The sequence below is a fragment of the Marmota marmota genome, unplaced genomic scaffold, assembly GCF_001458135.2.
Source record: "Marmota marmota marmota unplaced genomic scaffold, marMar, whole genome shotgun sequence".
NCBI lineage: Eukaryota > Metazoa > Chordata > Mammalia > Rodentia > Sciuridae > Marmota > Marmota marmota.
Genome location: NW_026000057.1, coordinates 7396203 through 7417051, shown reverse-complemented (window position 1 = coordinate 7417051; position 20849 = coordinate 7396203). Strand labels below are relative to the sequence as shown.

At 34.8% G+C, this 20849-nt stretch overlaps 1 protein-coding gene across 1 annotated transcript in view; it reads left to right on the top strand.

The window, feature by feature from the left end:
• The window catches only part of Iqcm (IQ motif containing M), a 301720-nt gene that overhangs the window by 100763 nt on the left and 180108 nt on the right, over positions 1–20849 (top strand). The window contains exon 8 of the mRNA XM_048813853.1: positions 8710–8768. Coding sequence (XP_048669810.1) covers positions 8710–8768 — 59 coding nt within the window. The remainder of the gene's footprint in view (positions 1–8709; positions 8769–20849) is intronic.

Sequence of the window (20849 nt, the reverse complement as noted above, 5' to 3'; positions counted from 1 at the left end):
AAAAAAATATATATATATATATATATATATATATATATAAACACTATCAAAAAATGAAATAGAGGGGCAGGGATTGTGGCAGAGCGCTTGCCTAGCATGCATGAGGCACTATGTTTGGGTCCTCAGCACCACATTAAAAAAAAAGGGGGGGGGCATTCTGCTCATCTAGAACTACACACACAAAAATTTAAAAATGAAATATAAGACTTCAGTTGTGGCTCAGTGGTAGTGTTTGCCTACCATGTGTGAGGCACTGGGTTCGGTCCTCAGTTCCACATAGAAATGAATAAATAAATAAATGGTATTGTGTCTGTCTACCTCTAGGGAAAAAATTAAAAGGAAATGAAATAGAATTGTAGTGAATGTCAAATTTGCCTGGGAAAATTTACATTATGAATAGAGTAGCATACTGAGTTTGAATCCCAGCTTTCTCCTACTTGTGTGATCAAAGTAAAGATACTAAATATTTCAATTTCCTCTGAAAAAAGTTGGAAGTAAGATATATACTATGAATAATCTTGGTGGAGATTGTAGATAACACACAGAATACCCACACTAGGCTCTAATTGTTAGTGATTATAAATTAGTTCTGTGTTGCAGCTTCAAATCACTCAGACAGTATATAAACCTCAGAGTAATCAAACTCACCATTTAGAATGACTTCACATTCCAATTCCAATTAATCTCAAAAAATACCCAAATGCCCAAGATGAAATTTAAATTCATTTTTTTTAAATATTACGCTGTTTATAGCTAAATTGTATGTGTGTGTGTGTGTATATATATATATATATATATATATACACACACACACACACACATACATACATACACACACACACACATCAGCTTCCACATCAGTATGTTCATAAGCATATCAAAGTGCACACAAATGATAAAATGAAAACTTATTTTTTCAACCTGTGCTTTAAAGTTTTAATTCCAGCTAGTAAAAAAAATAATTAGTCTCATGAATTTATAAATGCATGGAGTTTAAAACTGCAGAATAAAGTAACTCACAGCTGGCAGCAGCTGTTCCCTCACTTGGCATTCTTTTCAGAACACACGCAAACCACAGGAACAATTCAGAGCCATGGAGCCGCCTAGGAATTTTTGATACACCTGGGAAACTCAGAATCCACAAATCTTTCTTTTTATCAAAAGGTGAGGTGTTCATTTAAAGCTCAAGAAATATTCCTATCATATTATTTTAAATTTTTCTCTTCATCAATCATACACACACACACACACACACACACACACACACTTTTATATATACAAATACACATAAATAGTATAAAATAAAGGCCCACAAAGTTTAAGGAGTAGAAGAGTTTATGTCTTTTTCTTCTCTTCATATCCATTCTCCTTAATTTTATGTCAAATGTTCTTTTGCTTTTTCATTTAAATATATGTATATCCTTAATTAGTACTTTATTCAGTTTTTCTTGTTTTTTAACGTTATGTAAATGGAATCATAGTGTCTTCATTCTCTTTCTGCTTAACAATATATTTTTAAGAACTGTCAATCTGTGCTAACGTGGATGTGTGCCCCATGGTTCATTCATTTACCTCAGTATACAATACCCCATGGAATGAACACACTACAATTTAATTTTCATTTCTATTGCTAAGGGTAATTTGGCTTTTAAAAAATGTTCTCTTTTGAACAGCTATGCTATAAGCATTCTTCCACATGTCTCTGTGCAAGAGTTTCTCTAGGGCAAGCATTCCTAACATTAACAGGAACCTGCATCCTGATGCATCAAACATCCAGAATGGGCTAATGATAAGCCAGGATACTGACTCCTGCCTTCCTGAGGCCAGGTGGGCAGGGCCTGGGTGGTGGGAGCTTAGTAAGTATGGCTTGACTAAATAATTGTTTGCCTGTAGCAATAAGCAGCTCCACTGTTTCCTCCACCAAGGGCTCTTAATATCCCTAACCATGCAGTGGCTGTGTTGGCCAGAGGGCATATGGTAACTTCATCAGTCTATAGCAAGAAGTTTTCCACTCCCAGAAGCAGATTATGGAATCTGTATTGCTTCATACGCTTGAAAACACTCTCCAAGTTGCCACTTTTGCCAATATGGCAGATATAATATCATATTTGTTATGATTCTAGTAATACACATTTTGGTAATGACCAGAAAAGTTGAAGAGTTTTTCCTGGGTCAACATTATTTCTTTTTTGTTGTGCTTTAAAAAAAAAGTATTTGGGGGCATTTCTTCCATTTTATTTCGTGCTTTGTGTAACTTTCATTTTGTGCTTTTTTATTTTCCCCTTTCTTGCCTTTTGTTTCAAATTGATTGACTTATTTCCCTTTCTTATTCCTACCTCTTATTCTTTTTTTTAGAGAGAGAGAGAGAGAGAGAGAGAGAGAGAGAGAGAATTTTTTAATGTTTATTTTTTAGTTTTCGGTGGACACAACATCTTTATTTTATTTTTATGTGGTGCTGAGGATCGAATCCAGCGCCCCGCGCATGCCAGGCGAGCGGGCTACCACTTGAGCCACATCCCCAGCCCCACTACCTCTTATTCTAATTTTTCTTCCTACTAGTTGAGCATATGTATTCTTTTTACTTTTCATAAGTGCTCAATCTATTGATTTTAATGCATACATTTCAGTTAAAGTATCTTTACTTTCTTCCCTTCCCATACAAAAATGGTAGATTGTCTTAACCAGTAGAAGTTGTTTTTTTTTTCTCATTTTTTTAACTTTCACAAATTAGAAACAATTATTTTCTTAAATTGCATTGTTCAAGTTTACCAGTATCTTCACTATTTTTTTATTACATCTCAGACATGTAGGATGATTTTCTTTCTAAATCTACATCCTCCTGGAAGTACTTTAAGGAAGAATAAGTTGGCGGAAAACTTCAATTGATTGTCTACTTATTTTTTCTTCTTTTTCCCATACCTTCTTATCATATTTAAGTTATTTTTGTCTTCTGGCTGCCATAGCTGCTGAGAAAAAGCAGATATTTATCCAGTTAGCCCTCTTTTGTCTGTAGTAATGTATCTATCTATACTCTGCTTCAAAGGGCTTCTTTTCTCTGTTTTTCTTTTTCTTTTTTTTATAATGAAGTAAGTGTGCTTCTGTTTTTATTTATTCTGAATGGCTTTTGTCAGGCTACCTAAATGTGAAAATTCTTTGGAATTATTTCAGCAATTCCAAAATAAAAACAGAAACTCGCCTTTCTCTTCAAATGGTGTCTCTCTTCCATTATTTTCTTTTAAAACTCTAATTAAAACTCTTTATAAATTCTAGTTAAAAATATGTGCTTCTTCCAGTTACTTGTTATCGCCCTTTTCCTTTTTCCTCTTTCAGATCTGCCATCTTTCTCTCATTGCTTGGTCATGAATTTTTTCCTCTTTATCTTCTAGATTATTGTCTCTTTGTTATATGTGTCTATTCTTTTCTTTTGCTGTTCACTGAGCTTACAATTTCAATTATTATGGTTTTCATTTTTAGAATGCCTGCTCATTTTCCACATATGCTTGGTCAATTCTGATAATTTCTTGATTCCTTCAGTATATTTCTCTAATCATAGAAATGGAAGCTCATTCTTATATTCTGTTGATAATAATTACAGTGGATGCCATCTTTGAGGTTCTGAATGAATAGTTTGCTTTTTTTCTGGTTCCTTGATTTTATGTTTTCTCATACTCCTCTGATTTTTTAGCTCATTTTTCTTGGTATTTTATTGTGAGAATTTTTTGAAGCCTAGTTTTCAGCTTTCAACTTCATTCTGAAAATGATTGATACTTATTTTTTTTCCAGGTATTTTAGGGCAGTACTAACTTGGGATTCCCTGTTCTAAATTTTAGCCATTTTTGTGGAGGAGAGGGAGGTGATGCATTTCAGGTAAAAATGAATTGAGGCCCCAAATCCATGTAAGTTAAGTCTTGTCATTAGAAATTCCTAGATAATAATTTCTTGTCCTTTCCACCCAAAGCCAAGGCTTATATAGCATATGGTCCCACAGCCAAGCTCCGTCACTCTCATAGAAGTTTTTAAATCCTGATTTATGCTTTGAGGTTATTGTCCTCCCAGGTTTTATGAGAGATGTTCTTAGATCTTATACATCATTCAAACTAATAAATAAAGAAAAAAGGATACATAATGGAATACTATTCATCCATAAAAAGGAATGAAATCCTGTCATTTGTGACAACATGGATTGAATTGGAGATCACCAAGTTAACCAGAATAAAGCTAAGACACATATCATATGATCTCATTTATATATAGAATCTAAAAAACAAAATAAAACAAAACAGAAACAAAAAATGGATATTCTAGAAATAGTAGTATGGGTAGTTGGGGAGACTAGGGAGGTGGGAAGGATTGGTAGAGGTTGATCAGCAGGAAACAAGTCATAATTAGAGGTTCTGGTGAGTTATTGCATAGTTGGGTGAGTATAGATAAGGATAATATACTGTATATTTTAAAAAGTTAGAATGTTTTCAACATAAAGAAATGATAAATGTTTGAGGGGATTGATATGTTTGCCTTGATTTGAACATAGAATATTACATAGTGTATACATATATTGAAATATCACATGGTACCCCATAAATATGTGATTTTTGTTTTTATGCATCAGTAAAAAAAATCTTAATTTAAATTTTAAAAATTTAAAAAGAGATAAAAAAACAAAACAAAAAACCCAGATTCTAGGCCTTCAGGAATTGCCATATAATCCCCAAGGCAAAGAAAGGCGCTGGAACTCATGAAAACAGTAAATTCAGCATTTGATTATTTGGGGATAGAATGGAATTCTGTTACTTTCCCATCAGCTTGACCACACATTAAAAATATCTTTTATTTCGATTTTTTTTTTTAGAATTTATTTTTGTATTGTGCTATGATTTGTTGGTATATCCTGGAAGTAGCTATCTCCTTATCCTTTATAAATCCTTAAGTCCTTCATAGGGTTCTTCTGTTGGGATCAGTTTTCCTTCATCCTCTGTTCAGCCTTTGTATTGCCTATGCTTAAAAACCTAGTTTTGATTTTTCATGGAGTTTAAAGAAATGAAAAACTGATGTTTTGCTGAGTCATCGTCTGCAGTCTCCCTTAGTCTGAATGGCCATGGATGTTACAGAATGACCAACGTTATCTTTGGACACCTTCTTCTCCGTAAAAAAACATGCAAGGAAACATCGTACTTGAGACCACTTCCAAAGTGGGGGCTGATTTGACTCTGTGAGCAGATTTGGGGGAATATATGTTTTTCCCATGAATATCACAACTTCCTAGGGTTGCTTATATGGTTTAAAAACCCTTCTGTGGTTTATGTGCATTTTGGGACACTCAGATTCAAGAATGCAAAGAGATTGACTTATGAAAAATCCCAGAAAGATGTGTTTGATGCCTTCTGTTTCTCCATGTGTACAAATGATTGACATTTTTTTTTCTGTTTATGCCATTTTCCACACTAGAAGCAGTAGTGGTAAAAGGAATGCAGCTCACTGCTGTTTCATAGAAGGTGCTAGTGACATGACTGACTTCCACAGGCAAACACGAGCATTAATAGTCCAGCCTGGCAGAAAAATCTTTTCAGTTTATTTCACATGTTTTAATGTATAATTTTAATTTTATATGCATGTGCTAGTCATTATTTTCTTTTCACAGTTACCTAGTTTTACAGAAACCTTTCATTTTACCTTGAACCATATATTTATGTAGGCTTCTGGTATGGATACAAGACAGTTTAAAAATATGAAAATTCCTTGCTACTTAGAAAATGCCCCTGGCCACATTTGGGGGTAAAAGTGTTGAGGAATAATATGCCAATTATAGATTATCTTTTTATAACAAACATACTCCAAAATTTCACACTTGTAATCAAATAAAAATACTTCTAGCATCAATATGCAGGATGGAAGACTACAGATCTATGGTTAATCAGTACAAGGATTTAATTATTAAGACTAAGAGGGAATTGTCACAAAGTTAAAAAAAATCTAGATAAGATTTTGAAACAGGATGGGAATTGATGGATTAGACAGCTGTTTTTCTAAAAAAGAAGCCTGAGGTGTAGTAATATTGTATGAATTGTCAGAAGTAAGTTTGGTACTGGTTTATTCTGGGATTTGGGGAAGTATGTGGGAGAAAGAGTCTGAAAACTGATTTAGGTGAAATCCATTCAGGTTGTTAAAAGTTTTGAAAATGTTGCTAGGAGAGTATTATTAATGACTTATATCTGCAGCCAAGTGTTCAGGATACATCTGAGATGAATTGCCCTGGAGAGAATAGGAACTTGAAGAGAAGTCGCAAGCAGGTATGAGAGAGGAGAGAAAGATTTTAAGAGAGAATGGAGTTGAAATATCAAGGTGGAATGGACTTGAGACTTGGATCTATTAGTATGTATAAGGCTAAGACTGACCCCTTAAAACAAAAACTGAAATTGACTTTTCAAAACAGACCAAAACCAAACGACCAACAAACAACAGCTTCTAGTTATGTTAAGTAGGAAGAAATATGCAGAGATGGAGAATGTGAAAGTATGACATCATCAAAAAAAAATGAAGACATCAAAAAGAACATCTTAAGGAAATCCTCAACAATGTTTGTCAGACTGTTTTACTAACAGCCTTCACATTTGACATTCTTCATTATGGAGAACTTGCTAATTTAGTTAGTTTGGCCAAGAAGGAAGTTGTTGGGGAAAAAAAAAAGAAAACAAAGATGGGAACTATAAATAGTAGTATCACAAAAGGACAATGTTCCCCAAGCCAAACACATGACTCTATGTGAAAGTATGGGATATAAATGTTAAAAATTAATTTCTGTAAGTCCTTATTATTTTTGTGGTCATAAAATATGTCATGGCACATCTTGAAGGGCAATAGTTAAAAAAAGTTCCTGTATCATGCTTTATTATCACCTGTGTGTTGCACATAAATTTTAAGAAGTTCAGTACTATTCTTGAGGGTGATTGTTCTCTTTGAAAAAGAACATATGATCATATGATCAGGGAATTCTAAATGTAACAAGTATTGAGATAATGCAAACCAATTTCAAGGTTCCTGTGTTCTAATATAAATGTGGGAGAAAGTTTAATCTTTGCTCTAAAGAAATTAATGTCATGAAAGGAAGTTAACATATACAATTAACTCGGGGTCTGAGAGATCACTATAAGAAAGAATGAAGCTTAGCTCTATGAGATATTTATGATTTTAAAAAATATATTTTTTTAAAAAATAATCAGTGTTAATACTGAATATTTTGTAGTATAAACACAACTTTTTTCACATTCCATCTTTACACTGACCTTTTTATTTTCTAAGAATTTATAAAAGGAATGCTTTTGGCTTTAGTCAAATATACATTTGAAACTTACAGTGCAGAACTAGAATAAGCATTGTCCTTGTGATATTGTGTGCATGCCATATTATCAAAAACCAAGAAACTTTCTGTCACTTATTTCTTATAGAGTTTGAGGGAGATAACTCAGCAACAACCTCAACCCCCTTTTTGCTGATTTATCAAGATTACTTTAAATTTTTCTTCCCTATTTTTTCAAGTTACTGCATGTAAAATAATTGTCATAGACCATTATAAAGTAGATATACAATCCATTAATGACTTTATGTATCAATGTTACCTTTGGATCCTACCAAATGCCCAGAGAGAGAATGGCTCACTTATTATGAGGTCTGAATTGTCTTCCTGAATTGTTCCTTCTATCATTGATAAGTATTGAACAATTATGTAAGAAAGATCCATATTTAACATTGTTGTGTAATTGTGATTGATGCTGTTGAAGTTAGTACGTGGTATCAGTCTTTTAAATGACATGGAAAAAAATTTCACTAAAAATAAGGTGGCTTTTCTTACTGACATTGTGAATGCTAGACTACTGTTTTTTTCCCCTCATTACTTTATATATTAGTCTTTCAGTGCTGTCTTAACCAAATACCACAGGTTCAGTGACTTAACCAACAGAAATTAATTTTCTTACAATTCTGGAGTCTGGAGGTCCAAGATGGAGGTGCCAGTAGGCCTATCTTGAGGCCTATCTCTCTATATATAGCTTGGAGATGGTGACCCTTTTTGTGTGTCTTCGCATGTCTTAATCTGTGGTGTCTCTTTCTCTTATAAGGACATTAAACTTGCTGGTTTAGGGCCCCACACTTTTGACCTCATTAAGTTTACTGTGTTAAAGACCTTTTCTACAAATATAGGCACATTGAGGGAATTAAGGCTTTGATACATGGATTTGGGATGAAGGCAGTTCCATTTATAACAGTTTGGTAGCTAGGAATTTGAGAACCAAATCTGTCTGACACATAAAGTAATATCAGAAAATATTTGTCATTACTTTTCTATCTATATTTCCCCTATACCTGATTTTTTTAGTTTCTTTTTTCATAAATACTCTATTTTTTGTAAACTGTTAAGTCTTTTTTTTTTAAGACAGAGGACAAATAAGTAAATAAATAAATTATCATCTGTAATAGATTTTTAAGATATTTGCTTACTGAAACAGTAGAAATTGTATTTCTGGGTGCCAGAGATGCTGGGGGAACATTTAGCAATCATACTCCTCTTGGCATACTTACAAATTTATATGTTTTGGTTTATTTTATAATAGAGTCTTTCTCCCTTTTGTAATATAACAGAACTTCAGTGGACTTAAAATTTTACAGGCAGTGAAGTAGTTTTTCTTCTTATATCCACTCTTCTTTCCCTTATTCTAGAAAACTTCTGTGAAAAAAGAGCAAAAACCTATCATTCCAGAACCAAAGCCAGGACCCAGGTAAATCTTTTATACGACAGCAAAAAGAGCGTAAGTGAAGGGGCTTATTTCTAACATTGTCAATGTACTTGCTGACTTTAGTGTCTAGGTTTGAAGAGGTTTAGGTGGTTAAGAGCCCAAGTTCTGATAGATGTTTTTCATTTTTGCCATTTTATTCAACTTAAGCAAAGAGAATAATACTTTTCTTCCAAGTATTTTGGTAACAGCCTGATGGTATCTGGGTTGATGCAATGTGAATATTATTGCCCATGTTTAATCTGATTTTTGTTTATTAGAAGTTATATGCCATAGTTCATTATTAGAAGTTATTTGCCATCTTTCAGTGATTCTTCTAGGGTATTCTTAGGTTGTTTGTACTTTATATACCAAATTTATTGATAAATTTGTGAAAATCTACTGATTTTAGATTGGACGGTGAGATGGAAAGAAGGGATTATGAGAAGTTAATAGTGCTGGATATTTCTGAAAAGGGCAGGATTCACACTTGTGTTTTTTATTCACTGGGAATATATTTATTTATTACTTATACATGATTATAAGTTGGAAAATGTAAGGCATACTTGAAAGCACTTGGGAATGGCGACATGTGGATGCTGGAGAAAAGTTGTTTGATTCTTGAAAGAAAGGATATACAATGGATGAGATGTATAAAGTGGGTAGATATTAAGCAGAATCCCTCAGCATTATTGGTAGGAAGTATCAGAAGACTGAATTTAGGATTTCCAAAATGATTGAAAATTGGTTAGGGAATCTCACAAAGGAGAAAGCCACAGAGGGAGGGGACCTCTTCTCAAATTCTTGGCTGGCTCCTGACCTGTGCATGCAAAAGAGGCTGTTAAAAAAAAAATCCAGCCTAAAGCTGCAACTTGTGTAGTTTTCAATTGGTTTGGTTGGTTATATCAAAAGAAAAAGATATCCTGGATGTTTTAATTATCAGCCTAGGACTTTAATGTAGCATTTCTATATATTTATTTATGTTTATTAATTTATTGATTGATTAATAAGATGGGATCTTGCTGAATAAGATGGGAATTGCCCAGACTGGCTTTGAACTGACAGTGCTCCTGCTTTAGCCTCCTGAATAGCTGGAATTATAGGCAAGTGCCATTGTTCCTGACTTAGCAGCTTCTTTAAATGTTTAAGAATTTAAGAAGACATTCATGGTAACAGGAAAGCTCTAGTGCAGAAACAGAAGCTATTAATAAAAGAATCAAATTAAAAGTCTATGTATAGAAAATTTGGACAAATAATTAATTTGACCTAATTGACATTTATAGAAACTATATCCAACAACTGTGGAATATACATGTTTTTCAAGGGCATGTGTAACATGAGTTACAAAGAACAGAAAGCCATGGAATAGAAAATGGAGAAACAATAAACAATTAATAAAATAAAAATAGTTCTTTGGAAAAATAATAAACTTTGTAAACTCATAGCACAACTGACTTTAAAAAAAGAGTGAAAATGTGATTACCAATTTTTGCATGAAAGAGAAATCATCACTGTGTATCTATAGATATCAGAAGGAAAATATCACAGGATGTGAAAATTTTCTTGCCAATTACATTCAACTAAGAGGTGTTTTTTTAAAAAAGACAAAATAGCAAAGCTGACATAAGAAGAAGTAGAGAATCTAAATAACCCTTTTTGGGGACATTGGATGTTATCAAGAGCCTTTTCACAAATAGATGTGGTTTAAAGAAAACAACTTTTAATAATGTAAATTATTTCTAAAATATTGAATGGTGTTAAAAGGAACTTATCCACTTCTTTAAGTCTTTTGCCTACAAATATTCTTTTTGGTTAGTTTGATTGGGACAGTTTTTTTTCCTTATTGGTGTTACTAACTTAAAATTAGTACAGCCCTATCAATGTTACATAATTGTGCAACCTCAAAGATGAGAATTTATTGTACTGTCGTTATTTGCCTAAACTCAGCCAGCTAATCTGAATTGTTAACATTTTTCCATATAGTCTACCATCTGTCATTGCAGGCATAAAGAGCTGTGGCCAAGTTTTGCAGGGATCTCTAGCTGCTTTTTCTTGGGATATCTAAAATATTTTAGAGGATGAGGATTGAAGAGAATTTTAGAGATAACTTGATCCCATTGATCTGTTTCCTTATTGAGAACAGTAAGATTCAAAAAGATAAAATGACTTCTTCAAGGTCACAAAGTAAAAGAACAGAATTGTTCTTGAATTCAACCCTCCACGCATAGTACAGTGAAATTCTTAGTTGTGCAGTTTTTATACCACTTGTATCTTAAATTTCAGCAGGCTTTCTGATGATTATTTGCAAGATGTAAACTGAAAATTTACTTAGAATAGAATCATGGAAAAAGGAGAGAAAGAAAAAAACCAAATGTGAAAATAAAACAGAGTAGTGAACAAAATAGAACTGTGTGTGTTTGGAGATACACATACACACACACACACACACATATCAGTAAAAGACACAGCATATATTTAATATATACACATACACATGGGCATACTTTGTTGAAAATATTTAAGTGAATCATTATTATGATTCTCTTCTTTATTTGAAGTACTATACCATTTCTTTCCTAAAAATTCCATGAAACCTTAGAATCCACATCTTGGGACCCCCCATAACTTGGCCTGGAGGATTTTTCTTGTTGGAGAGGAATTTTCCATGTATTTTCAGCTAGAGGTCTCCTTAGTGCCTGTGTGAGGCAGAGTATATCATAACCTTCCATCAGTCATCCGTCAACTTCAATAAAGTGTTGGGCAGTTTCTAAAGTACTTTTTGCATTTCACGGGTAAAAATATGTCACACATACATTACTATTGCTGGGTTACAGTAAATACCAGAGAGTCTGTTTTCCCCCTTTCTTCTCAGTTATAGAAATAAAAGGATGATGGAATTAATTTACACATACCCACCAGCTTTGCGGGAACCCTCAGCGGTTGGCAAATAGGGCTGGTTTATTCACCCACTCAGCAGTGTTTTTTTAAGGAGGCAGTCACTTGACTGTTAAAAGGTGAGAGTGGGAAATTAGGCAGACTTCAAGTGCGGCTGCTGCAAGGGTTTTGAATTTCCGCCACTGTGAGCACCCGCTCCTATTCACAGTAGGGAATGGAATCTTTTGCCTTGTATGGTGATGAGTCAAAGTCCTGATTATTTCTGTCCTCATCTTCAGTCATCTCAAACCTGAAAGGAAAATGTTCACATTTATTTTGCTGTTCATCTTCCTGCTTCTTCAATGAAAATATTCATTTTAGTATTCAGAAAGGGAAGAAAAGAAAGTGCTATACTGCCTACGTACATTTGTTTATATACAAGACTTTTCATTAACAGCATTATTAAACAAAGAACTATAATGCTAGAATCCCACATATTGGAGATTAATGAGCTAGGTTGTAAAACCCACACAATGTATATTTGATTTTGTTCTGAAATATATACTTGTGTATTTTTATAAGACAAAGATGATCATTTTGCCTTGAGTTTATGATTCTGCTATATAAATATTCATTATGTACACAAACATACATAACATTTATAGAAAATAATTTTCATAGATGAGCATTTATAAAATGAAATTGTTTAATATCTGAGTGAAAGTCTTCATGTCCTTAATATTTCAATGTGAATGATGAATTTTGAAATCCTTTGAACTTCATAAGATTGTTGGAACTCAGAAGATTGTTGGAAATCCATAAGATTAAAATATGATTGAGAAAGCCCTCAACTACTTTTAAGGAAAAGGAAGTTTATGTTAAACTTATCAAAGAAAGCTAGTCAATCTCATTTCAACCAGAATTGCCAAAGGAACATTTTTCTGACTTTTATTTTTGTAGTAAAATACTCAAAGCAAAATATCTGAAAGAATTGGAGTCAAATGATGCCATTCTTCCATTTTAGTTTTTTTTAAGATTATAGTATAAACCTTGATTTATAGGTTATAGTATACGCCTTAATTTAGGTAAAGATTCCTCTGATTTCTTCCTTTCCTCTTTAATCTCTTTATTCACTTCTTTATACGTATTCCACATTTTCTTATTTTCATATGATATCTTTAGTGTAAAGCAGTAAAAGAAGTCTATATGATTACATAAGGAGAACTAGAGTTCATTATCAATATTTAAGCAAAAACTGAATCAAGAGCTACATGGATTATGATTTAGTTTACCATTGAAATGATATTCATCTTTTATTTTGTATGAGATTTACTTTATATATAAACAATCTTCCATTTTGATTTATTGAGAACCTCTAACTGTATTACAAAAGTCTTCATTTCTCTTCAGGTAAACTATTGCATTTCATGAATATAACACTATTTATTTTGACATCCTTTTGCAATGAGCTGTTAATCCTTTGCAGATTAATGTTATCAGTGATCATTTTTCCTTTTGTTCAACTTCCAAACCATCTTTAAAATGCCTGATTTTCAAGTATAGAATAGATCAATTGATGCACCCTTAAGTCATAGAAAAAAAAAACTTACTGTGTTGATTTGTAGTATTAAGATCTGAGGCTGGTCATCAGCTTTTCACCTTTTTAGTATTTCATTTGCTTCAATTCTAGATAAAAAAGTGTCAGCATTTAAATAGACCATCTCTGAAGTAATGTGCACTATTTTGATATTCTTAAGTTCATACTTTTTAAAAATTTATAATTCCAAAAATTCATATAATTCATGTAAATATGTAGATGAGGAATAGTAATATATTTCCTCCCTTATATATCCTTATTACACTTTTGCTTATTTTCATGGTATCTTTAATGTAAAGTATCAAAAGAAGTCTATATGATTAGGTAATAGAAATCGTAGTTTAGACACTCATACATATGTACACATACTATTTGTAGGACCCCAGAAGTGAGGCTATTACATTTTGATTTAGCTACTTGTCACATTTTCCTCTGATAATTAACACAGTATCTTTTCAAGAACCCCTCCACCCACCATTGCAAACTATTTAAAATAGCATATTCTACCCCGCCTTAATTAACTCCCATACCCTGCTTTATTTTTTTTTTTTACCATCCTGCCTTCTCCGCAGCCTCTACAGTTCTCTTGTTTACTGTGATTACTGTTTACCTGTTTCACTAGAATACAAGCTCAATGAGGGCAGGAAAGTTTTCTGTTTTATTCACCAGTGTGCCCTCAATACTAGAACAGCATCTTATACATCATACTCTAAATAAATAAATAAACAAACAAACAAATGTTTAATTCATGGGTTGCATTTTTAGATAACTTCCCTGCTTTTGAAATGACTTTTCTTTCCCTTCTAGCCATGCATAGTTCTTATCTTAAGCTATAAAGAAGGCATCTTTGTTGGGGTATCCTATAACTACCTCTGAAAAGTGAAATAACTATGTACCCCCTTTCCCAGCCTTCTCTCCTATATTCCTTATGTCAGTAATTATACTATACCTCTAATCACCCAAGAACCCAAATCAGTCTGTATATTTCCCAACTGTTTTTACAAAGGTCATATGAGAATGTTGAAAACGTCTTTCCTGAAATCAGACATATAAAAAAATCATTTCCTATTCTAGCAGTAGTCAAAGCAGAACCAGATTATAATTAAATTAAATTACAGGAAATGAACTTACAATAGTATGACTTATTCTTTTTGTGCTCATTTTCTAGCACCACCGCTTTATTCTGTCAGTCCTCACTCACCATTCAGCTGACAGCTAATAAATTCTGACATGAAACTCGCTGGACCGTACTTAGAAAATTTTATGTTTTTCCATTTTTGAAAGTGAGGACATTTGCCATTCTTCGGAATTCTCACATCATATTCATTCTCTGGTTTTTCAAAGGCAGCCGATCAACAGATGAATATGGAAAATTTTTTGCCTGAGCCCAGAAAATTTAACTAATTAAGAGAAGCTTCCGATTTATTTATGAGCTCTTTCCTTGGCTTGAGCTTCTGTTCTCCACTATCAGTATTCATTCTGTCCTTCTGAGTCTGATAGTCATTCTTTGGTGCAGTAGAATCAATACATCCTAAAATATTGCATTCCCAATAAACTCCCAGGTGATGCTGATCTGCTGGTTCTCAGACCACACTCTGAGGAGCAAATGTGAGGATTTATTTGACGGGGTCCAGTATCAACTCTCCACTCCTGCTGTCAATTCCTAGTGCAACGTGGATGCTTTCTGCTAGTTTGTAGAGACCTATTGTCAATCACCTTGATGACACCCCAGCTCCCTGATCTCGTGCTAGGAACAAGGCTTGGAAGATAGCTACCAGAGAACTGCATTTCCACACTCCACACAGTGCTACCATCTCCAAACTCCGATGCTGACCTCCAAGTCAAGTGCTGCCATACAGCTACATCTTCCATCTCCTGAGCCTGCCTTTCTCAGGATTGCCTTTCAGTGAATAAGACAAAAAGGTAGCTAAGTTTAAAGCAAATAATTACCTCAGCCATCAATTTCTTTTCCCTGAGATCATTTTCTGGTGTTTAGTGACTTCTGTCCTTGTCCTCCATTTTCTCAGCTTTCCTGACTTATTTCTGTTGCTGGCCTTCAGATGGCCTTCTTTCTCCTGCCTCTTCAGAAATTACTGTTCCTTAATTATGACTATGGCCAAGCATTTTCAGCTTTGCCAATTGTGGAGTTTGCTGTCTTACTTCTTCTAATCATCTTCTAATGAAGAGCTACATACCTAAACGGTAACCCGTAGCTCTGAATGTGGCCACAGACTGACTTTGGTGAGAGTCAGCACCATTTGCTTTCCTAGTCTAGCCCAATGAGCTGGGAAAAAAAGCACTGGACTAGCAGGTGGGACACAGGACACCTCACAAACAGGTTATAATAGCTGAGCTCTCATTTAAAATTGACTTATAGCTTATTGGCTTTGGCTATCGGCTGAATTAGGGTTTTCTGCTTTCTCTCTTAGTGAGGAGATGTCCTGGATCCTAAAGGATTCTTGAGTCTCCTTTCTAACTCTTACGCATGGGAAAGTCATAATTCTACTAGGGTCTGCTGAAGGATGTAGCAATATTATGGCTTGGATGTGAGGTGTCCCCCAAAAGCTCATGTGTGAGACAATGCAAGAAGGTTTACTGGGTTAGAGCCTTACCATAATCAGTGAATTAATCCTTGATGGGAATAATTGAGTAGTAACTGGAGGCAGGTGGGGTGTGGCTAGAGGAAGTAGTTAATTGGGGACGTGGCTATGGGGTATATATTTTGTATCTGGTGAGTGGAATCTTTCTTTCTCTCTCTCTCTCTCTGCTGCCTGATCATCATGTGAGCTGCTTCCCTTTGCCATACTCTTCTGCCACGATGTCTTGCCTCACCTTGAGCCCTGAGGAATAGAGCCAGTCATTTATGGACTGGAACCTCTGAAACTGTGAGCCCCTAAAAGAACCTTTTCTCCTCTACAGTGGTTCTGGTCGGGTCTTTCAGTTGCCGTGGTGAAAAGCTGCCTGAAACAAGCAGAGAGTAAGGAAAACAGCTGACCACATGAAATGAAAAACTGGTAGAGAGGATGACTAGGTCTAGTACAAGGAGAGAGCCTTGTGGGTGTGACTCTTATATGAAATCAGATATAAATGTCCGAGGAGTTGCAAGGTGAATAGTGAGATGAGGAACAGAAGTTCTTGTGGCTCAGCACAGTAAAACTGTCCCGTAGTACATGGAGGATGAATGGAGTCTCAATCAGGGAAAGTCTGATTTGCAACTACTTTTTCTTATAGGAACTCTCAAAGAAGGTTGGTAGGGAGACCTAACCCTCCCTACTAAGGTGACAGAAACTTGGGGTTGGGGAGCAAAAATTCCCCAACCTACTCCAAGGTGCTCTAAGATCTCTCCTCATTTCCTGCTTTGCTAATAGTGTTTGGCTGACTATCTTGTGATCTTCACTCTGTGCTCCAGCTTGATTATCTGTGATCCACTGGAAATGACAGTTCCTAAAACATAAATATGGCTTGAAATAAAATATCTTATATAATATCAGAATTTGTTTTTAGGGGCTGGGGTAGTGGCTCAGTGGTGGAGCGCTTGCCTAGCACGTGTGAGGTGCTGAGCTAGATCCTTAGCATCACATAAAAATAAATAAATAAAATAAAGATATTGTGTTCATCTATAACCAAGAACATTTTTTAAAAGGAAATTGTTTTTAGATTCAACTTAGGGGAATTTTTTTTTCCATTATCTGAAGTTCTGTAATCTTATGTCCCTATTCTAAGGACAAGGAATCTGAATAGGCACCAAATCTTCATTAATTCCACCCTTGAGCAAAGATGAGAGAGATGGATGGGAATTGGTAGATAGAGTGAGCTCTGGGCCATGACTGACTAAAGTTTGGGTTGGAAGCAGAGGGCTACCCCAAATGAAATAAATGACTGTACTGGGAGGAAGAGCAGACTATTCATTATGTTCCCTATTCCACAGATAAGCTGATGAAAAATTGATAGCCTGGTCACTGTGCCACTGAAAATTCAGCTCCCATTACACATTGGGCATGAACACTCTAGTCATTTCAGTTGTCTTAAGGATAATTTCTTGAGTGCCCTACCAGTAAAACATCAGATATAATAAAAAGGAGCTTCATGTTTGGGTTAAAGAGAATTCCCTGAAAGTTCATCCTAGATTACCTGGATTACAAAGTCAGAATCAATTCAAGTTAGAACCAAAATAGTATTTCCTTTCTGGTCTTGCCCCTTTGTATTATGTGAAATGATCATTTCTTTTTAATTCATAATAAACAATGCTCCTTCAGCATGTTTATCTATACTAAGAGGAAATAAATAATTGTGTTTTCTCACTGAATTTGGAATTTAAAATTTCTATTGTGTTTTGAAGAAAATCTGTTGGAAAGCTGAAACCCAGTAGCAGCAATAACAATAACCTTTATCTTTCCTTAAATATGACATAATGGGGTGGGAGAACTCTTTCTGCCTCTTTCCACATACCTTTTTTTCTTCTCTTATACTGATAGCCTTAAACATATTTCTGCAATGTAAATTCTAAGTCAGGATCTGTATAAGTAAAAAGCACCCTCTCCAGAAATTCAAGTACTCATGGAGACTTTAAATGGAATATCGACCTCCATCCTTTAATATGATCTAGTTAAACAGATTGCCGAGGACCTAGAGACAGCCAAAAATAGGATGGCGCTTGGTTTGGGAGGTTGAGGCAGGGAGGCCTTGTGAGGAACGATAGGGGTACAAATATAGAGTGGAAAGTACCAAAGGAAACACATCTCATTCAGATATTTAAGCTATTTAAAAAATTTGCCTAAATTAAAGCAAATTATCTTCCACTCCAGGAGGATTGCATCTTATTTTAGAAAGTCTCAGGAACCCTGCTCTGATTTTTCAAAATGAACAGGTTTTCCTAACATGAAATACTGAACCCTTGGGAAGATTTGGAAATGAATGATGAAGTAATATGGAGCCAACAGTTGAACTTTGTGAAAACATATCATATCTCTTTTCTTAAAAATCTGTATTACTGTGTACAATGAATCATAATGCATTCTGCTGTCATATATACCTAATTAAAATAAATAAATAAATGTTAAAAAATCTGTACCACTATGCTGAATTGAATGCATTGTTTTCAAACTAAATAGACCTCATTTAGGGGATTAAAGGAGGCCACAAATTCCGTTTCCCTCATTACCCAAGCTGCTTTCAAATCCCACATTCAAAGCATGAGGGCATCACATGTTTCTACTTGAAGGCTGCGCTTACAGGAAACGAAAGCCCTCGACACAGCTTGGTAGCAGAAGATCCAAATCAGAGTAAATTGTGTAAATTATAACTAAATTGCAAAGCATTTGGACAAAGCATGCATAGTAGTCTAATCAGGAAATCGGTGATATTTACTTTTCGATAATGCAGGTTGGAAGAGGAATTGGGGGAGGGAAGCATCACAGATCTCTTTTAATGTATTTCTGAACTTGGCAGCCTGAACTGGTTTTGTCACATATTTGCAGTTTAAAAAGTATTTGGCTTTTACAACAGCCATAATAAGTATCCTTTAATCACTTTCAACCTATGAACAGATGGGCAAACAGTGCTTTTATAAATGGAGCATACAAAATACTTCAATATCAGCCAAAACTAATTAGTACCAATATCTGAACCAAACTCTAAAACTGATTTAATGTTTAATATATATTATTGTATAAGCATTAGCAGTTGAAAGGAAATTCCCTGTTCAAATGTTTGCCAAGCTCAGGGTCTAATGTTCAGACATGATTAACTTACTAATTAACTTATTTTGTCTTTTCTCACATGTAATTTTCCTAAATGATTTCTTCTCTCTCTGAAAATCATTTGATTTGATACCTTAACCACCATATATTTGTCAAACTTCCAGTGAGAAAGTCAAATGCATGCATTCAACATTGGTCCTTCACCTTTTCAAAGTGACCTTAGAAGGAAGTGGCATCAGGACAAACAGGGTAGCCCTTCTGTGGTAGAAACTGGTTTTATATCCAGTCTCTGATGACTCACAGTTTTATCTTTTTAAAAATTTTCTGACTTTTATGGAGATTCTTTAATGGCTAAGAATCTTTGTAAAAATGGCAGTTTCCTCCATTTCAGAATTGTGTTAAGAATTGTATTAATGAAGATTACTTTAAAAATTATCTTTGGGGATAGCCAAGGTTCTTTTCTACTAAACCACTAATTCAAAAGAGGTCCCTTGGCCTCCCTATGTCTGACATCCCATATTTCTTACATCTCATTTACTACTCATCCTTGGACCCTGCATAAGCCAACACTTTTGTGACCATCATATGGCATATATATATATATATATATATATATATATATATATGACATTTTTTATATAATATTATATATATAACACTTTATATATATAATATTTTATATGTAATATTTTATGTAATATAATCTTTTAATTACTTCTGAAAAGAAGTGAACAAGAACCTAAAGTCAGTCACCCAAGGCAACCTGACCTTTGAGCCCTGGGCATTATCAGTAGCAGCCTTCTGTCTGTCTTGACATCATTTCATTCTCTGATGTTGTCACAAACAAGATCAACAGGGCTTCATAGCACTTCTGACTTCTTGATCTTAGTAGGTCATCTGATTTCTCCCAGTGTCAATTTCCTCATTTATAAAATCAGAATAGTAACATTTATAGAAAAAAATTGTTTTTGAGAATTAAAGGTGAAATTCTAAAGTAAATGCTTAATAAATGGTTACTACTATTGCTACTACTGTTATCATGCAACTAATTATTATGTTTTTACCTTATACAATGCATGCTGGCCTCATTCAGAAAATATGAACAAAATTAGAAAATGAGAAACAATAATTTTTCTTATGTTCTCTTTACAGTCTGATATTTAATTAGGAGTTTGCATCAGTTTTAGTGGAGGAGTGAATGGGTCAGAAGCTATAGAAGCAGGATATGATAGGAATTTCTTGAAAATTATCGTCAGATGATTGTGCTAATATAAGCACACTAACATTTTGTCATGTTTCTTTCTACTCTTGCTTATATACTTTTTAAAAAGTTATGGTTAGGAGAAGGAAGATGGCGGCGAGGGGAGTGCATTACTCCCGTGTGCTGCTTCACTGTGTGGGAGTATGACAAGTCAGGACGGCTAAAGGATATCTTGTTAGGAATTTCCAGCAATAGTGGGGTGCTCCGGAACCTGGGGGAAGGATTTCCATCGCACGAGGATCGGCTACGGGGACTCAAACGCGAGAGGTTTGTCGCACGGAGGGTAACACTGCTTATTCAGCAAATCGCCCCGCGGCTAGAGTTTGCAGCGCGCGCTGGGATAGAGACGCAGGGTTACAGCGCTGCAGTTTCTGCCAGCCGCGCAAGCACCGTACTCAGGGCTGAATTCTGGGTTCGAGACGGGGGAAGGAAGCGGTCCATCTCGGTTCTCCACACCGGTCAGACCACAGAGGAGGCCAGCAGCCACCATGTTGGTAAACTGACGTCACCTTCCCTGTTTTCGACTGACCGCAGCTCATTCAGCCATAGATCAGGTAATTTCAGGCTGCCATTCGCCTGCGGCTTGCAGACAGATTGCTAGGGTTCAGCGCCTGGGTGCTTCTTAGAACCTGAGCTTATCGGAGAGAACACCGAGC